Here is a 14,086-nt window from a genome sequence, read left to right on the forward strand (position 1 = left end):
GCCTGGGAAAATAAAGCACATCCAGAAACAGGCAAGATGAAAACTGCATATGAAAAAAGATGGCAAAATGGGCCTTTTTATCAGCCACTTCCTGTTAAAAGTTTTGGTCTCACATTTTTAAGATTATAGACAAACATTAAAAAACAACAAAAACTAGCGATCTTTATTTTTAGAAACGTACTTCTGTTTTTTCAGTTGGCTTAGATTGTTTTTCTTTACACTTAGATTGGTCAAGATCTTCTGAAAGTTCATCAATGAGTTCTGATTCACTCAGGGGCTGTAACATAAGAAATATTATATAATATGAAGAAAATTATTTTTACTTTGAGAAAAGAAAAAAGCTTTCATAGAGAAAAAGGTTTTCTGGTAAACACATATTATGTCATATTGTAGGATCTAAAACCAAAAGTTAATTTATACAGGGTATATGTTTCATTTATCAATGTAAGGTAAGTGTCATGCAACAAATAAGGAATACTAAACACCTCAGTACCACAAACATGTTAATGGTTTATTTAGTTAAAAGTTTTCCTGATACTTCAATTTCAGAGTAATTTTGCTCAAATAAGATTGCCTGTTTGTTCCAATGAAGATCTTTATCGTTTTTCCTTATGTGATGGTTTTTCCTACTTCCAGCGACTTTCCTTATGAATAAGTCAGAGGAAACATAGATCATATACTCCTTCCCTATGACTACATGCGGTTTTGGCAGGAAGGTTCTGCTATCCCTAGTTCCTTCAGGTGAAGTGGTATTATTCGTTTACTGTAATTAGTCAAAATCTCCACATGCTCTGATCTATGACAGAATGGCATGTAATTCAGAAGCTGGGCCCCAGGGTTGGATAGACAGAGTTTCGAGTCCTAGCCTCGCTATTCCCTAGCTGTTTGACTTCGGGCTATTTACAGAAACCTTCTGTGTCTCAATTTCCTCACCTGTAAAATGGGAATAATAATAGTGCCTTCCTCATTCAGTGAGGACTCAAAATGATAACACACAACACCATTTAGTGTAGTGTCAGGCACATAGTAAGTGACTAATAAATGTAGTTGCTTAATATCATCATGATAGGTAACTATGCTGATTAACACCAAATTAAGTAAAGGCAGCATAGAATCATTAGAGCACCTGATGCTGTAATTAGGATCAAACCAAGTGCTAACAACCTAATTTAAGGGTCCTCTTGATAACGGCTCCTAATGTTCAACAAACATCACCTGTAAATTTGTAATATTTTAGTAATAATTCATGAGATAAATAATCATTAAAATATGTGAAAAAGAGTCAGAGATCTAAGCCAGGTGTTGCTGTCAAAAGTTCCTCTTTCCTTAATAGTAGGCTGTCATGCAAGTCTCTACAGTGAGATCTGGTCTGTCAAAATTATCTGTTTATACCTTACAGTTCTATTGTTTTCTAAGTACCAAAAAACACTTATTTCCTAACCTTGGGTTTTTCTTCAACATCTGGCAAGAGTGGTTTTCCATCTTTATCCTGTAAAATGAAATTAAAAATACATTTAAAATGAATAGAAAATTTTGCTTTCTTGTCCCATTAAGTTTGTTTTAGAAATTCCAGGATATGAGAGGAGAGATTGTTTTTTTTTTGCCATACATCTGAGTGAGTTTGTGTTTCAAATTAATTTATTTATAAAGTATCAGAATAAGGAGTTGAGCTGCAAAAATCAAGAAACCAAATGCTATAAAATATAATGCAATTATTTTTCTTTAAAAGTTACTGAAGGGACTTCCCTGGTGGCACAGTGGTTAAGAACCCACCTGCCAAAATACAGGGGACATGGGGAATTCAAGCCCTGGTCCGGGAAGATCCCACATGCCGCAGAGCAACTAAGCCCGTGTGCCACAACTACTGAGCTTGTGCTCTAGAGCCCACGAGCCACAATCCTGAGCCCGCGTGCCACAACTACTGAAGCCTGCATGCCTAGAGCCCGTGCTCCACAACAAGAGAAGCCACCGCAACGGGAAGCCCGCGCACCGCAACAAAGAGTAGCCCCTGCTCGCCACACCTAGAGAAAACCCGCGCGTGGCAACGAAGACCCAGTGCAGCCAAAAATAAATAAATAAATAAATAAATAAAATAAAATTAAAAAATTACTGAAAAATAATTTCCATCTTTTGGATAAGGAAGTAGAATTTTTAAAAAAGTTCTTTGGCTAGAAAGATGCAGCTGCATCAATGAAAGACTGAAAAAAGCTTCAATTCTCTAACCCAGGGTGAAGAGGTAAGATATCATTCCTATAAAACTGGTTTTTCAGAATTCACAATTTAGAATGTTTCTAAAAAATGAGAAACTTTCCATATATAAGCATTGTAGCTATTTTCCACCATATGTTTATGTGTATTATTTCAAAGATAAATTACAAATGTAAGTACAGGAATAAGTCCACCATCCTCACGTCAAACTGAAACCAACAATAACAAAACCATCTTCACTGAGGATACTGGTAAATCATTGTATGTTTATCTACCACTTAGAAGATCTATGTGCTTTTATCCATACAGCAGTTAGAGAAAATATTACTCCCAAATTATTCCTCTGCTTTAAGGTTAAGGACCTATGTCAAGCATGGTTAATAGTTGAAACACTTGAATTTGAGGGAATTTTAATGACCACACGGTCATTACTTAGGAAACCCTCTTTTAAAGGGTCCAACTGTAGAAGACAGAGAATAAAGCGTTCGGGGTCTTCAGAGTTAATATCAGACACGTCCTTAAGCATCATGGGGACAGACAGGACAAAATGCGATGCGAAGGCAGGAGGAGTGAGCTGCTGTCACGCACCGTGGCAAACAACGTACCGTGGCTGGTTTTAATCTATACTCTGGTGGGATTGTTTTCTCATCTTCACCACACTTCTTTAGTTTCTCTTCTTTGGCTTTTGCCTGAGGAAGGTGGAGAAAAAAAATAAGCATTTCGATAATACATGTGAAATAAGACATCACTTTATCCATGGGTGTCGTGGAGAAGACCAAATCAGATTAAAGTGCCCGGTGAGCCGTTAGGAGGAAGGCAGTGTAGGGTGATGGACAAAAAAACAACACAGCCAGGAAACCCGGGGAGGTGTCCCTGCCCTGTCTCTATGACCTTGGGAAGCCACCCAGGCTTTCTTCGGCTCAGTTTCTTGAGCTGTAAAATGGGGCTACTAAGAATCCTTACCTAGCTTGCTGACTTGTAAGGAAGGATCAGCAGAGAAAATTAAATAAGATATCCTTTGAAGAAGGTAAGCACAGTGCACAAGCTGGCTGCAATCATTTTACAGCCTCCGCCTGTCGTACTGAAAGAGGCAGTTATCTAAGGGGGAGAAAACAACGAGTTCTCATGAATGTTAAACACGGTTCAGAAAGGGGAGAGGCATCCCATCACAAATCTTGGCTGATCCAAGGATAATTAGTTTTCCCTTTTTTTTTAAAAAAAAACTTATTTAATTTATTTATTTTTGGCTGCATTGGGTCTTCATTGCTGCGTGCGGGCTTTCTCTAGTTGTGGCGAGCGGGGGCTACTCTTCTTTGTGGTGCATGGGCTTCTCATTGCAGTGGCTTCTCTTGCTGCGGAGCACGGGCTCTAGAGTACACACTCAGTAGTTGCGGCACATGGGCTTAGTTGCTCCACGGCATGTGGGATCTTCCCGGACCAGGGCTCGAACCCGTGTCCCCTGCATTGGCAGGAGGATTCTTAACCACTGCGCCACCAGGGAGGCCCTGGTTTTACTGCTTTTAAAAGAACTCCCTTCAGTAACACCAAGACGTCACTGGATTACTGAACCATGCACAACCAAATGCATTACAAATAAAAGTGCAGTTCCATGGCAGATCAGTGGCTTCTAGGATGTAACATTTGATTTTAAACTCCTGGTGGGTAATACGAAGTTCCATGATATGTAATAATTTGTACCTGTATCAAGGTATGGATTTAAATCACAAATCAAGGAGCTCCTGGGCACAAAAGTGTGTGTGCTGGGGGGGTGGGTGGCATGGGTATTTAGCTGATTCTAGCTCAGCCTATTGCTCCCATCTACATCTCAGCCTAAGATTGTGGTTCTCCATTGAATGCTTAGTTAGTTGATTAATTTTAAAATATTTGATGAGCACTTTTAATAAGGCAGGTACTTTTCTAGGCTTTGGAATTATAGTTGTATTGTTCTATAGAATTATAACTGGGATGAAAGGATTTTTAAAAAAATATTTCCCGTTACATTCTACTGCAGGATATGAAGTAAGTCCTGTTATATAGTGGTACTCCCCAGTTCAGGGATTTGTGAGGTCATTGGCTATAAAACAGTCCTCATGAAAGAGTCACCTGTATAGGACTGTCCTCTCCACTTAGGCTTGTGAACAGTGAGTCACTTGCACAGCTAGATCCTTTCTATTCTTTGATCTTTATATTCTTTAAATGACTGCATTGTGGTTTGTATCCAGTAGGAGGTGAAAACAAACATCCCCTGAATTGAAATAGTTCCAGACTAGGTAACTACACTAGAAATAGGGGAGATGAATAATGAGGTATCACTACAGAATCAATGCATTATGATACATTATGAGAATGACAAGTAGGCATGGACCTCTTCTCTGAAGCATCATCTGGTGCGGAACGTGCTGGAGTGGCCGTGGACTCCTATAGCATATCGACCTTTATGAGCCTTATCACAGCAGACTACCCAGGAAGTAGTGAATTCACCATCAGGTACTAAAAATTCAACTTAAGAATCCAGGGGATTGGAGAATCTTTATACTTTGTATACAATTAAAAAGGAAAACTAGTGTTAAGAGTAGAATAGTCCTTTTTGTTCAAATTTTAGGAGTTTGCTAACTTTCCAGAGGAAATTTAATACATTTGTATGCATCCCTAAACCCAAACTGTTTAAAAGTTATTTTCACATAACTTTTTCACACCTACCTATCTGATTTTAGTCACTCTAAGAGTCTTTTCATCCTGGGATATGTTTATACTTTCTGCCCCCAAATTATCATCTTCTTAAATCACCTTAACCATCTGTAAACAGCCTGAGGCAGATGTGCCATTGGCCGGCTGCCATGCAGCCCTCGGTGGTGGACCGCCAGGGTCCTGCCAGGACCAACCTTTCCTTGAGACATTGTGCACCTCGCACTATGTTGTCATCAAAGTTTCCCTTTCTCCCAATACATTACTTGGTCCTGGAGGACAAGGACTGCTTCCCCTGCTCCCTTGTGTTCGCCTTCGCAAAGCCTGTCGTACCACACTGCGCCCGGCAAGACCTCAGAGAAAGTCGAAGATAGAAACTGGCCCATTTCAGACCAGGGCAGTCCCAGACTCAGGGGGCGTTGCTGGGAGTCAGCGAGACTCACCTTCCCCGGTGACTCAGAACAGGAAGTGACAGCGGAGGCAGCAGCATTGTGACAGCGACAAGTGCCAGCTCCCACCCTGAGCTGACAGGCTGGTGCCCCTGAGGGTCCCCACCACCACACTGCCTGGCCAAGGATGCCCGCAGGGCGGCTCTATGCCTTCCCTCCTCTTTTCCCCCAGAGGACTCAGTTCAACAATTCTTTAAAAATTGAAATTTAATATGAACACTCTCTTCCGCCAAATACAAGCTTGCCTGGGCTCGTAAGGCTTGTTAAGGTCTTGGCGTGTGGTGGGGTAAACTCTCCCCAGCAACACACTCTAAACACGCGGCAAATCCAGTTATAAAGTAATTGTTGCTTGATTTTATTCTAATTTGGGACAAGTTTTCAACATTTTCCCCCATAGTTATAAAAAGGATCTCCCACCCCATCTGCAACCATCCTTCTCTCCTTATAAAGAGAAGCACCTGGAACGTTTTGAAAATACAAATGTCCAATTTCCATGAGAGCGGACAAAACTATTTGTCACCAGGCCACTGCCTTCGTTGTTATCTTGTTTAGTCAGGTGTCGTTTGAGAATTGGCAAAGAAGATTAGTGTTCATTTTAAGTATTAAAATTCTAGATGGTTAACAAGACAAACACTGAAATATCCTTTCTGGTTGCTAACTCCCCAGCAATAAATATCTAAATTAGCCAGACCCTGAAAGTAAGGCAGGACAAAGAACAGTTCATTTAAAATCTCTAAGAAGATAAAAATGGTACAAGAATTCTAAACATGTGTAATGCATTAGCTTTGTAACCTTGTAACCTGAAGACTAACAGGTTTTGTATGTGAACTCCAAGGTCAGTACCTCATTGACTTCCTTAATGGAGCTGAGGTCGAGCTCAGGTTCTGGCTTCCGGCTGCCCAGCGAAGCTGACAGAGCCTCGAGTGCCTGATCACTCATTGTGTCCTGTGAGGGAAAAAAAAATTCTGTACATTAAAAAGAAAACATCTCCTCAACCTGAACAATCCACCCATTTCTTTGTGAAATTCAAAATTTTAAATCTCTAAGAATAAGTTGTGGATTGGGGAAGGACTCTAGGAAGGCAATTTTATTTAAAACCTAGTAAAAGAGAGAAAGAAAGAAGAACTTACCAGTGAGTGAAAACTGGGGCTTAGGACTCGTTTCTACAGTAACAGTGCTCTCAGAGGTACACTTCACCTCTTACTTAGCAAGCTAGAAGTGTAACTGTAATAATAATTATATTATAAAATACTCATATCAAAATAAAAGCTGCAAGAAGTAAACTTTCAGTATCCTGCTTTTCTTTTTCTAAAAATGTCTCTAAAAATGACTTCTGACAACCCTGTCCTTCAGCACGACAGCTAAGCCCAGGAAGCAGGGGGCCCTGAAGTGGCTGGACCACCTGCAGATGGGGCATGTTTTCTCATCCAGCCCAGAGCTGCAGTGCCACCTTTCAGGATTCACAAGAATTAAGTTATAGTCAACTGTGGTTAAGGTGGAGAGAAGCAGCTATAACAACGTCCCCCTAGTGATTCACAGGACTCAAACTCCTTTAGAAAATCAAGTTGAAGATTTCATGTCCCAAGAGTGCAGTTCCTCTGGGTTCCTGCTCTTCTGTGTAGTGTGTTGGTGAGATAATCTTATTCCACAACCAAGGCAAGTGTGCTGAAATCACCCCTAAGCATTTGTAGAAACAGAGCAGGCCTGCCTGGAGATGACCAATATAACCCTGACTGGTTTCACTATTCTACACAGGCCCGAGGGAGCAAAGATGCTCAGTAGGTGGGATGCACTATTGGGGTTCTCCCCAGTCAGCTAGATGAGCCTCAGGAGAGCAACTGCTGTCAGGCGGACTGTGCTTAATTTTAAAGAAGTAATTTTTTTATACCTCTTCCACCTTTCTTTTTTTCTCCTTGGGTGGAGCAGCGCTTTTGATTACTTCAGCTGACTGAGCTTTTAAAACCTCTTCTGTAGACTTCTGAAAAACAAAATACAAAAGATTTGACTTACAGAAGAAGGAAACGTATTAACCAAATCGTAATAACCAGAACTAAAAAGTTGTTGTTGTCTTAAAGTATGAGATGGTTTCTAAAAGTTTCCCTCATTACATTAAAAACAATACCTCTTTCTTGGTTTTCTTCCCATCAGCCGTAGGAGAACTGCAGGTGAAGTCTGATGACAAGGCATCTATGGCATCATCGGGCCCCAGGGGTTTCTAAAGAAACAGGCAGCACGACGGGTCACAAGCGGGAATCATTCAAGTGACAGATCAGATTATAAACCCAGCAAACGAAGAATGTACTTTTGCAATTCCTTGACTACCAAATGAGATGATCAACGAAATAACTCAGATGAAAGCCTATGTTTGGGAGGAAACTGGATGCTCAATAAATATTATTTTCCTGTTTCTCTCTTCTCAACATATTACATGTTAGGATATCCTCATCCTATTTTTATTAACATTTAATTTATCCTAAAACTTTCTTGTCCCCATTCTTCTTTCCCTCAAAAATCTACTTAGGAAATAAACACGCATTGAAACAACCCCCAGGCCCACCCCCGTTCTCTGAACAGATGGAAACTTCATCTGATTTAGAGATTAATATAGTCATAATCCCAAAATATAGAATTGATAACTCTATCCCCTCAACCAAAGATATAAAAAGTGTTAAATCTGATCTTAGAAGACAGTTATGTGAACTCACCGAAGAGTCTGGAGGAGGCCCTGTGATCCCTTCTTTTTTCTGAAACAGATATTAATTTGATGATGCTGAGAAGGCAAAATTAATCCTTACAATTGGCAAAATGCATAGCTCAGTGAATGCTATAGGCTGAGTGTGTCCTCCCAAAATTCATATGCTGAAGTCCTAACCCCTAGAACCTCAGAATGACTGTATTTGAAGACAGGGCCTTTAAAGAGGTGATTAAGGTTAAATGAGAACATTAAAAGGGGCCCTAATTCAATAGGACCAGTGTTCCTATAAAAGGGGGAAATGACCCAGAGATCCACGTAGAGAAAAGACAACAGGCAGATATGTACACATAGAAGATGTGGAATTACTCCACATGTAGGTATCTATAGACCAAGGAGAGAGGCCCGAGACAGATCTTCCTCTCACAGCCTCCAGAAGGAGCCAACCCTGCCCACATCTTGATTCCAGTCTTCTAGCCCCCAGAATTGTGAGACAGTAAGTTTCTGCTGTTTAAGCCATACAGTCTGTGATACTCTGATATGGCAGCCCTACCAAAGTAATACAGTGAGCTTCAGAGTAATGACAATTTTGCACGCCCATTATATTATCTAAGTTAAAAAAAACTGGATATATTAATGTGATAAAAATTATAATTCCAAAAAAGAAACAATAAAGTATAAGTAAATGATTGTTTAACTTACATTTAAAAGTTCCCTATATTTTGGAGGAAGTGTGACTTCTCTTTTACCCAATTCCTCTATGTAAGTAGAACTCATCAGATCCTAGAAGAAAACCGTACACATAAGGATAGTAGCTGAGAATGTTATACACATATTCTTAAACCAAAGTACTATTGCATTATTAATTTATGGAACTATCGAGAGTAAATATAAATCATTTAGAAGCCAATATTTTACACAACTCTGAAATTCTAAGTTTCCACAAATACTTGCCCATATTTGCTTGGCTTAACCCATTAGTAATGCTATAAAATATTCAAACCACTATATTAAATTTCATTCATATATAAAATGCATTTTATTTAAAAATATTTTTCATTATCTAATATTTCTATACCTACAAAAGAGCAGTTGATAACTGAATTTCTATATAACTCAACAGATCTAGTTATTTCGTACGTAATAAGAAAAAAATCAGAGTGATGTTTCTTTTTTAGCACTCTCCAATCCAATTCCTCTTCCTTGTTTTCCAGAGATAGCCATCATCCTGAACTTTATCACATCCATCAATGTAAAGTTGAGTATATTTTAAAACAATTATTCCACATGTAGATACCCATAATCAATATACACCATTACTTTGCCTATTTTCAAGTGTTATATAAATGGTATCAAATTCTTCTCATTTGGTAATGTACTATTTTTATTCAAAGTTATATTTTTGTAATGTTATCCATATTGATACATGAATAAGCCATTTTAACCACTATAAAGTGTTCCACTATATCATCTTGTCTCCTGTTGAACAAAATCATTTCCAAATGTTTCACCTGTTCTTAGAACTCCTTATACACCTGGGCAAGGCTCCCTTCAGCAAGTCTCTCTAGACGTGGGATTGCTGGTTAGAGGGTGTGCACATCTTCAGGTGACATCCACAGGCTCTGGGCCAGTTGTCAGACTTTTACACTTCTGCCAATCAGATGAGTATGAAGTGCTATCTCTCTGTGTTTTAGTACCATTTTCCTAATTACTAGGGAGACTTTCATGTGTCTATCGGCCAAATTTTCTCCTAATTTTCTATTGGGTTGTCTTTTTCTCAGTTTTAAAAAATCTTCATAAATTCTAGAAATAAATCCTTTGTTATGACTGTTGCAATATTTTCTTACAGTCTATGGAATGTCTTTTATTAATGCCAAGGAACATAACTTTCTTGCTTTTCATGAATCAGGAATAGAGATGAACTGAGGACAGAAAATATCTAGAAATCAAGATAAGTTCAAGTGATAGGATGGGAAATATCTAGAAACTAAAATAAGTCGAAGGCCACTGGACTTAAGCCTCGAAGAAAGAAAATAAGTCTCTGTGATCCAACAGACTATATGCCAGCTGCAGTCTCAGCAGAGACAATCAATGAGTATTTGCTGATCAACGGAATCGCATAGCCACCTTAGAACAGTTTCCATCCACAACACTAATTTTCAGTTGCTATTACTGATACTGACAGCATACTGTTTCTCTCCAAGTGACAGAACACTATATATTCTTTTGTGCATCATGACCATGACCTACTAGCTCTCCTACTCATTAAGTATGAATCTTTATCGACATCAAGATCACTTACCAAAACTTCAGGTCCAGTATATGTTGTATCATCTTCTTTGGTTTCTTCAGGTTCTCCTAAAGTGTCTATTAAGTCGTCCAAAGCCGCATCCATGCCTAACTGGAAAACAAAAAGACAGGTATGTAAATGTCATTTGTTACACATATTTCATTTTGATTTTTTAACTACCGAAAAAAAAATTCTGTGTAGAAAAACACCAAAAGTTCTTAAATGGTTAAAATCTCATCTGTAATAGAACTTAGTATTTAAAGTCCCAGAGTACAGATTCTAGGTTGGCAAGATAGAAAGCCACATTCAGGTTAAGAACCACAATTTCAATAAGTCTAAAGGCATGAACTACATGGACAAGTGTATGGTTCATTACAGCTGCCAGACCACTGTACTGATAGTTTAAAGAAAAAAGGAAACAAACTACAGAGAATTATAATCATGTTGCTATCTGCAAGAGAGGAAATGCTTAGTATTTTTGCTTATCAATCGTTTCCACCTCTACCAAATAAAATATATTTCAAAAATGGATTGCCCTGTGTTCTTTTATTCATTTGTGGCTTTTTGTTTACTTGCTTGTCTGAAGATGCTTACAAATAGAAATTCCCTGAGAGAGACGTTAAATTTACAAGAAGTGACAGTTTATTCTGTCAATATGGGCTTAACTCAGTATAATGAATGAAAGAGTGCTTCCATCCTGTTTTTGAGGTTAAGAATGATTCATTGTGAAGAATAAGCTACATTTGAAAGGGAAAACAATTTGAGGAACGACCCTTTACTATTTAACTCAGCTTAAAAATGATTGTTTACATTTTTTTTTGCAACTACCATATTTCCACTACAACTTTAGGAACTCACCTGATTGTGTAATAGAATGTGAGGCCTGTTAGCTTTAGACTGATTCAATTGGGAATTTCAGAATGAAGAAGTGCCTGGCATTCTTTAGTGATACCTCTGCTTAGAGAAGGTGCATTTGCAGGAGGGAAACTGGAATGTAAACTCCATGAGACATAACTGGACTTTCCAGAACACAGGGTTAGAATGTAAAATGTTACAAACATACGTGAGAAAATCCCACTTTCAACCCAGTCATATTAGCTTCAAACAATAATTCATTAAAAAGGTCCTTTAAGTTACCCTCACCTCATATTGTTTACCCTCAAGAAATCAGATCACGAGAGACACGGAGACTATGAATAAATACGTAAAAAGGCACTGCTATCTTCATACCTTTCCAGAAGGTTCACTTGGTTTGGATTCAACTGGTACGGCTGACATTAATGATTTATTTTCTTTATTCTGGTGGGGGTTTAGAAAGAAAGAAAAACTCCTCATATATCTTTATAAAATTCAGTAATATTACAGACTTTAAAATGAATACATTATAACATAACACGGATCATATACTAAACATCTGCTCTGTGCCAGACACTTTATGTGTTATATCCTTTTTCAGAAAAGCATAAATAATATTAATATTGATAATATTAATCTCACTCAGAGATGTGACAAGCAAGGCTCAGAGAGGTTGAGTAACTTCCCAGGTCACACAGTAAAGCACAGCACTGAGATCTGAATCCAGGACTGCCCTTCTCTTTCTTCACTGCTCTTGGTTGCCTCTCCCAGGGCCCACAGCTAATCTCTGCAACACCCATGAATTCCTTCTTATTACAAACAGCCATTATGTCTAGATGTTGTTCTCTCGGTCTGTGCCCCTACACATCAAGACCTCCGCCCTGCCTTGCTTTGGTATCTCATCGCTCATTCTTTCTTTCATCTCCCTAAAATCAATGTCCTTCCCACCACGGCTTCAGTTGCTCCATCAATGATTGTCAATAACTTTCCAATCTGCAGTTTCCATGGCTTTACCCAGACATAATCTTCTCGGAGTTACTCTGGTGAGCACCCCTCTCCCGACTCTCATCTCTCACAGCACCATCCTCGTTCTGTGCTGGCATTTGTGCCCTCTTTTCTCTGCCACCTCTGGCCTCTCTCCTGTTTTGCCCCCTGCCACACACGTTTCTGCCTGTACTGGTGGTCCTAGGCAATCATTCTCTAGGGTCAGGGGCCAAATGCTTTCAGGGACAGGCAGGAACGAAATGGTGAAGTCACTGGGTTTAAGACAACAGGGAATTGTCTTCTGTGAAGGTCTCTGAAATCTGGGCAGCAGAGCTTGGAGGTGGAGAGCACAGGCTGGTTTGCACACCAGCCCACACGCACTGGCCGCAGGAGGCTTCAGGCAGGTCACGTCTCCTCCTGAACCTCTGTACCCTCATGTATGAGACCAGGACAGTGACTGCACCTACTGCAAGGGGTTGTGAGGATTAAACTAATTCATCTATTAAAGTATGAAAGCCGGTAGTTGTGCACACGTTAAGTACTCATAAGTACTAGATATATAAATAAGTACTAAATAAGTGATTGCTGTACTTGTTATATTAAAGAGATCACGGGGAGCATCAGGGTGAGCCTGAGTCCTGGCAATTGAATCCAGCTCCTTGACTGAACCACAACCTCATGCAGATGTTCATTCAGTTTCACTCTCCCCTCTCTCCCTGCTTCTCCCTTTCCATTCACCTGGACTCCAAAACAATGTGCTAATCGCCTCTCTCTCGGGGCACCTCAGACATTTCAATTCAACCTGTCTAAAAGCAGGTATCACTTTTCTGTCTCCAGCAGTTCCCCTTCTGACTTCTGTCCACCTGTCAGTGACCATCAGGACCGGGCTCACTTAAGAGGCGCTCACTCCTGCAGGTGCTGCCCCTGCACTGGCACGAACCTGGCCGTGGGTGCCTCCCTTGCCTCACCTTAGGGTTAGCAACGTGGTTCACTGAGACGCTGAAGCCCCAGGTTATCTGAGACTTTATTTCACCTTTGTACACTGCAGCCACTCATTTCCTAAAACCTGAAAGTTTCACCTCTGCAACGCCTCCTGCATCGCTCCCCGCTCACTTATTCTATCCCAGTTCTAATTTAGGTTAACTTTGGACTCCCCAGGACGACTGAAACAGCCCCTGACCAGCCTCCCACCTTAAGATCTCTTATTCCATCTCATCCCAGCCACTGCGGTCGCTTAATTCTTCGGTTTTAATCACTTGGTTTTAATCGCATCTCTCCATCTGTTCTCTAATCTTCAATGCTTACCTGCTGCCCGTTGTATCACTACCACATGGATTAACACACCTCTACATTCTCCACAGCAGCGCCTCGACCTGTCTTTCTGATCTTACAGTCCCACTCACCTCTCCTGTGCTTCACCCACACCGTAATGCACTTTGTACCCAGATCACATCTTATATTTTTCTCCCTTGTTATGTTTGCAAGCCTGCAATCCTAGCTATCCTTTCATGCCAAACTTAAACTGGATCTACTCAGAGTCCCCAAGGATTCCCCCGAATCAGACAGACCCCCTCTCTCCTTAAACAGCTCCCTGTGGCGACTTGTCTTAATCTGCCTTGAATGCAGTCCTGGGTACATAGTTTTATCCCACCCCTAGAGGGGTCAGCCTGCAGCTCAGTGTCCTGCAGTGTCAGACCACAGTCCACAGTGCTTTACACATGGTATGGACTAAAAAAGAAAAAGCAGATGTGACCAATCTCGTTTTCTGGGAGACAAATCAGAGGCAAAGAAAAGTGAAATGATTTGCCACAAGTCGTAGCACAAGTCAATCAATGCACAGCAGAATTCCGTATAAACCTCGCCTAATCTTATTGCTTAGATTTTACGGATAACCCTGGCTAGATGATGTGTGGCATAAATTTT

At 40.1% G+C, this 14,086-nt stretch overlaps 1 protein-coding gene across 12 annotated transcripts in view; it reads right to left on the bottom strand.

Annotated features, from left to right (window-relative positions):
* CAST (calpastatin) overlaps positions 1-14,086 on the bottom strand; it is a 129,046-nt gene that overhangs the window by 28,548 nt on the left and 86,412 nt on the right. For all 12 annotated transcript variants that reach the window (XM_060009123.1, XM_060009122.1, XM_060009119.1 and 9 more), the window contains 10 exons: positions 11,555-11,623; positions 10,337-10,435; positions 8,737-8,817; positions 8,048-8,086; positions 7,465-7,557; positions 7,231-7,320; positions 6,186-6,287; positions 2,814-2,897; positions 1,442-1,489; positions 182-277 (listed from right to left, as the gene is read on the bottom strand). In XM_060009123.1, the coding sequence (XP_059865106.1) occupies positions 182-277; positions 1,442-1,489; positions 2,814-2,897; positions 6,186-6,287; positions 7,231-7,320; positions 7,465-7,557; positions 8,048-8,086; positions 8,737-8,817; positions 10,337-10,435; positions 11,555-11,623 (801 nt within the window). The remainder of the gene's footprint in view (positions 1-181; positions 278-1,441; positions 1,490-2,813; positions 2,898-6,185; positions 6,288-7,230; positions 7,321-7,464; positions 7,558-8,047; positions 8,087-8,736; positions 8,818-10,336; positions 10,436-11,554; positions 11,624-14,086) is intronic.

The sequence above is a fragment of the Delphinus delphis genome, chromosome 3 (genome assembly GCF_949987515.2).
Source record: "Delphinus delphis chromosome 3, mDelDel1.2, whole genome shotgun sequence".
Taxonomy (NCBI): domain Eukaryota; kingdom Metazoa; phylum Chordata; class Mammalia; order Artiodactyla; family Delphinidae; genus Delphinus; species Delphinus delphis.